General features: G+C 43.8%; 1 protein-coding gene across 1 annotated transcript in view; it reads right to left on the reverse strand.

Annotated features, from left to right (window-relative positions):
• OLFM2 (olfactomedin 2) overlaps window positions 1-3,121 on the reverse strand; it is a 960,795-nt gene extending 957,674 nt beyond the window's left edge. The window contains exon 1 of the mRNA XM_069231784.1: window positions 1,870-3,121. Within this exon, the coding sequence (XP_069087885.1) occupies window positions 1,870-1,974 (105 nt within the window). The 5' untranslated portion in view covers window positions 1,975-3,121. The remainder of the gene's footprint in view (window positions 1-1,869) is intronic.
• Between the last annotated feature and the right edge of the window lie 2,879 nt (window positions 3,122-6,000).

Genomic DNA, 6,000 nt, shown 5'->3' on the forward strand with positions numbered 1-6,000 from the left:
CATATATTTTTTTTAAGGTGCCTATATCCAAAAAAACCTAGCCATATTTGTAACTTCTTAGAAGCACCGAAAATTTGAAGGAGCCATCATAGTGGAAACTAAATCTATACACAAAAAGTGTGAATTGTAATGTATATATATATATATATATATATAAATATATATATATATATATATACACACACACACTTATATACTATTATACCGTACATAATCCTAATGTAAGACACCAAACAAACTCAACATGTTTCGCCTCTAGCCATCTACACAGGCTCCTCTACACAGGCTTTTGTATGGCAGTTAAATGACAAAAAACTTTAATATAAGTATATTCTTATGGTTTCAGAAAAGGTAAAACATCAGTTGATACTGAAGAAATAGATTACAATTTTACTATAATATACCTTCTTTTTCCTATAGCCCTTCTTTCCATCAAATGCTATTTAAATCCACACTGCACCATTTTTGTAAACATCTTTTAGTTGAACATTAATATAATCCAGACTGCCTCTTATATTGTGCTTATCTTGAAACTCAAAATTGAATATTTTCTAGTAAAAAGAAACAAATACCAATCAGGTTTGTAGGAAACATCGTGTGTGTTTTATTTTAAATTGGCCATTGTGTGTGAGATATTTCAGGTTGTGTGTCAGAACATCATTAATGAAAATGTTGCCTGAAAGAAATGTAATGGCCTAAAAATTGTTCCATTCGTAGTATGTTTTTCTAATCTCCTAATGAGCCTATATTTTTCAAACAATCAGTTAGATACAATATTTTTCTAAGATGATAGGCAAGCGACCTAAAAATTGTTCCATTCGTAGTATGTTTTTCTAATCTCCTAATGAGTCTATATTTTTCAACCAATCAGTTAGATACAATATTTTTCTAAGATGATAGTCAAGCAATAATATCCTGGCACTATAGTGTGGTGGTTGATTTTTTCATTATCACAATACGATTATGGTGACAGCAGTGAAGTAAATCAAGATGATTGCCCCCCATACTCCCCCCACCAACACCACCACCAACCGCAGAATGTTATGAGGGTCCTCTGAGTCTCGCATATCTCACGGATGTTCACTGACCTTGGACTTGATGGGGCCGTTAAAGGGTCGTGGGCTCTCAGGAGGGTTGAAAACACCCCCTCTCCTCACCACCACCTCCGAGCCGCAGGGTCAGCAGGGGCCTGCCTTACATCCCTGGGTGACAGCCCTTAGCAAGAACCTCATCCTCTGCAAAGAACAACTCCCTTTAAGCAGAACACCTGCCTCAGTAGTAACCTGCCCACTCAAGGAGTCGCCACAGTAGCCAATAACAGGTATGTCTGTGGCCAGCTACTTCTGCAAGGAAGAGTGCCAATGTTTACTTTGTATTAAAGGGTTGCTATCAAGGTTAGCGTGACTCTCATTTGCTCTCACTTTTTAGGGCAAGGAAACTGTAGCAGAGATGTTATACTTGCTTCATCCCTAGCTTATGTAAAAATACATACAAACATCTGTCGAGAATCACATTTTGACAAGTGAGAAAGACGGGATTACAAATTCAGTAAATGCTAGACTACATCCACATGGTCCGTGCACACAAATTATAGGCCGTAACAGAAGGGGTGGAGCTTTATGTTTGAAGGCAGCCTATGATGAACCCCCTGGCCTCTCCCCACGAACTCGAGTGCGTGCCTCCTAAACACACACTGTCATTGTCTGGCGTCGAGCCACATGCTCTCACTGACTTTTCCCATGAAATAATACCACCAAAAACATGAAACTGAGCGACTCTGTCCACAGTGAATACAAAGCTTGCTGCATGAGGAGGGCAGGTTTGAGAGAAACAAAAACATACAATACCACTCAAAACAGTTCCACCTACCTCTCCCAGCTGGGCTTGCAACATCAACAACAGTAAAATGTCAAGAAAAAGCTGCATCTTGGAGAACCTAAGCCAAGCTTGTAATCCAACTGGTTGACCCTCCATTCCTACTCCCAGCGTCTCCCTTTGCGCACCCTCTTATCTAAAGCGCTCACAGGAGCATCCTTAGCCAGCGGTGCGCCTTTCCCTTGCCTCGGCTGCTGTGCTCGTTCTGCTCTTTCTTTTCTTCTCGGCCGGGCTGCTGTCTCTGTCCCCATGCAGAGCTGCCCAGCTCCTGTCGTGCCTGCTACCTCCTCTCTAGAAGGGTCGAGCTGATCCTTTCCTCCCAATGCAGAGGTTCTCGGCGCCTGCCTTGTCTACCCTCTCTTCTCTCAAGGAAGCACCGCTCCTTCTGACTCCATCCAGAGATGCATCCTCTGCCTCCCAGCTCCTTTCTGCTTCCAAGCCTAGGTGGCCAGCGCCTTTCCTGCTGCTCCTTTTTGTGCAGAGAGGGGCTGCTGCTACCCAGGGATGCTCAGCTCCTGCCTCGCTGCCCCATTCTCTCTTGTAGGGAAGGAGTGCTGCTGCCTATGCGACCCTCCATTGAAGATTAGTTCCTGCCCCCCTCTTCGTCTTCTGCTGACACTCAGAGATGTTCAGAAATTGTTTCTTTTATTCCTTCTACGCAGAGAGGGGCTTCTGGTACCCAGGGATGCAGAGATCCAGCCTCGCTGTCCCCTACTCGCTCGCTGCTGTGTCTGCTGTCGCCAATAGATGCCCACTGTCAGCTTCCCGTTCCTTTCCCTCGTGTAGGGAAGGGCCGCTGCTGCCCCCTCCAGAGATGCTCAGCTCCTGCCCCTTCTGTTTTCGCACAGGAGGGATGCTGTTGCCGCCTAGAAAGACTCAGAGCCCACCTCTTGTTCTCTGTCAGGGAAGTGAGGCTGCCTGTTTTTGCCGAAGGACACTCGGCTTCCGCTCTTCTTGCCCCTTCTTGTCTTGGACAGAACGGACGTCGCTCCTGCTTTTCTGCTCAGAGCATCCTCCGGCATCCCTCCCAGGACCCTTCCTCCTCGTGGTACCCGGTGATGGAGGCGCAGCCCTGGCTGAGAGAGAGGGGGAGGCGGGAGCTCATCTGTCTTCTGTTCTTCTACTCGGGACGAGGGGTTGGGAGTCTATGAAAGAAGCACCCAAGGGGAGGGGAGAGAATGGCATAGGGGCACGGGGAGGGGGGTCGGTAGTAGTGTTATCTAGTAGGGTGTAGAGAAAGTGGTTCAGACAGCTGACAGCACTCACGTGGTATAAAGCACTATATCAAAGCCAAACAAAAATAGTGGAAATGTGTACTGCAATGACCAGCCTGACCAGCCGGGGGAGCAGAGACGGGATGTACAATCACCCGCTTTCAAATGTTTGCTAACCCTTCAGCCCCAGCAGCTACCTCCATCATCCAACACACATTCAAATCTCAGTACTAATTAAGAGGTGCATTGTTTCTCGGGCTCGTGGCTCAGTGAAATGAGTCAGCCAGACCAGAGTTGATGCATATCACACCGTGGTCACAATGATTCGATTCCAGGCCGGTTCTCTCAGCGTTTCATCCTTTGATGTCGATAAAATACACACCACTGGGGTGGGTAGTATTAAATATCTGTCGTCCCGTGCCTAGATGCCGCCAGAGGTGATAATGCACTTGTTAAATGCACGGTATTGGGCAGCAAGGGAAGAAGCAAGTTACTTAGCACAATAAGGCAGCAGTCGAAGTGCATTAAAAAAAGCATGGGAACTGTGATGCTGCATGCAGTGGGGGGCGGGGTCGATGAGTGTGGGGGGTGGGGTCAAAGGTGTGGCTAAAAAAACAAAATATTCTCCTTTAGGTACCTACATACATAACTCACGGATTCAATTTTAAAAAAAAGTTACGTTAATCAGTGGTATGTGCACTATTGTGCATTATTACACTTCTATTAGTTAATTCACTGAGAAGTCTGTGTGTAAATAGAAAGCCAATGAATGAAATCTTGGTTGGTGCAATGGAGAATTGTGGCCAGTGTGTTGTTAGTGCTACGAGGGCCCAGCTGGTGACAGGAAGCACTGAGAAAATGGAAGTCATTTTGTTAAACGTGCATTAAATACAGTATAAGATAGGCTGCTACCAAATGTGCAAAAAGGTTTCAGATAAAACCGTGCTTTCAAAATATAGGTTTTAGTAATACCCAGACTATAGGCAATGATTTATTTTAATTTAACTGCCCTGAAAAGCACACACTGAACAGCTAAGCTGGTAACTCCCTTGCACTACCAGTCAAATTAATGTGATTTGATCAGTTGAACTAGGACCTGCTCCCAAAGCCCCCTAAACATTTACAGATTAACCAGTTGTGCACATTTGCATTTATTGCAGCAAGGAGGCACCCTGGCAAGGAGGCCTGTTCATTGTTAAACTGCCTACCCCTCCCTCAGTCTCACTGCACAGGAGACTCAGTGAATGAAATGTAACATTTTAACTGAAGCGTTTGCACGATCGGGGTTTACCGACTGTGGACGGTTGTCTTTTAATAAGAAGTAGGGGAATGTTTTTTCACAATTTAAAAAAGTAGGGGCACATCGTGCCCCCTTGATCCCGCCTACTTCTTCCGCTGCAATAAGGGAGAATTAAACTGCAAATTTTGGAAGCAGGTGTAGTCTAATAGCCAAGTTAGTATCAGTGAAATCAGAGCACTGAAAGTCTAATCACAGTTCCACCCGCACTCATGGACGCCCTATGTGATCCCAGGGACACAACCGGTGCCTCTGTTCCATTGTAATCCGAAAATTGAAGCCCCTAGAAATAAAATAACAAATTAAGCATGTGTTTTTTAAAACTGCACATTTATAGCCATGAGCAGCAAGCTAAGCACCTCACCCAAGATGAGCACGATGTATTTATTGTGCATACATTGAAAACGTTTAAGCCTTAAATCACCTAAATGATTGACCTACCACGAGGTAATGAAGCGACATAGCCAAAGCTGTCAGCTTGATTCCTTTAGAAATCCAATATGCCAGAATGGCGCCAAAGCAGTGTCATGTCATTGTACACCACCATTCTTCTAATGCTAACTGATGTCCATGATGTTTTCATATTTCTGTACCCTTTTTGCACTTGAACATCCATATTAATATTCATCTCTCATATATTTTTTCTTACAAACACAGTTCTCCATATAAACAGCCTGTTATCTCTAAAAAAAGGCGAGGATGTTAACACAACCCGAGGTAAATCTCAGAATCTTTTAAAAAATAATGTAACAACATACTTGTGTGTTACCACGTTTCTTGGGTACAATGTAAGTAAAGTATATAAAATCGATGACAGTATTCAATTGTGCCATTTCTTGTGCACACCATTACAATACGACAACATCTCATAAACGTGAAGTGGGGTTCTTATAAACATTTCCCTAACAGCAGATTTCGGTGGATTATGATATATCCAGTTTTTAAATCCACAGTTTAAGTAATGTGAAGTAGCTATCTGCAGACTTTCAAGTGACCACAGTTTCCAGTTTGGTACATTCAGGTTAACAACTTTAATTCACGATTAAAAACCTCCCCACCTTGAATTGGGCTTTTTGCAGGCTTTCTTAAGACCACATTCTGATACTTAAAAAAAAAGACACCTTTCTAGAGTTAAGTCAATTGTTTGAGTGGAAACACACTGCAGGTGCATGCTAAGCAGTGCTTTAAATGGAAAAATAGAAGTGCAGGTACTCTGTACCAGAGTACCTGCTTGTTTCTGAGAAGTGCCGGTACTCTCCAATTAAAAGTATTACGTTTTTCTTGAGATATGCCGGTACTCTCCCTCTCAAAATAAAAAAGTGCCGGTACTCAGTACCGGAGAGTACCGGCCCATTTAAAGCACTGATGCTAAGCCACTTCAGATCCCCCTAGAGGAGAGGCATTTTTCTTTAGGTAGAGTGTAAGCAGCACCATGATGATGCAAGCTAGAAGAAGCCCTCAGGTTTTGGAGATCATGGTGGGAGATGCATTAAAATATGGACCATCTCCAGTTCAGTAGCTTTTGAATTATTAGTGGAAAAAACTTTGTATATCAAGGGACGCAGAGGCTCCATGGATCCCAACAGATCTCAAACTGATTAGCTGCCATCACCT

Source organism: Pleurodeles waltl, chromosome 4_2, assembly GCF_031143425.1.
Source record: "Pleurodeles waltl isolate 20211129_DDA chromosome 4_2, aPleWal1.hap1.20221129, whole genome shotgun sequence".
NCBI lineage: Eukaryota > Metazoa > Chordata > Amphibia > Caudata > Salamandridae > Pleurodeles > Pleurodeles waltl.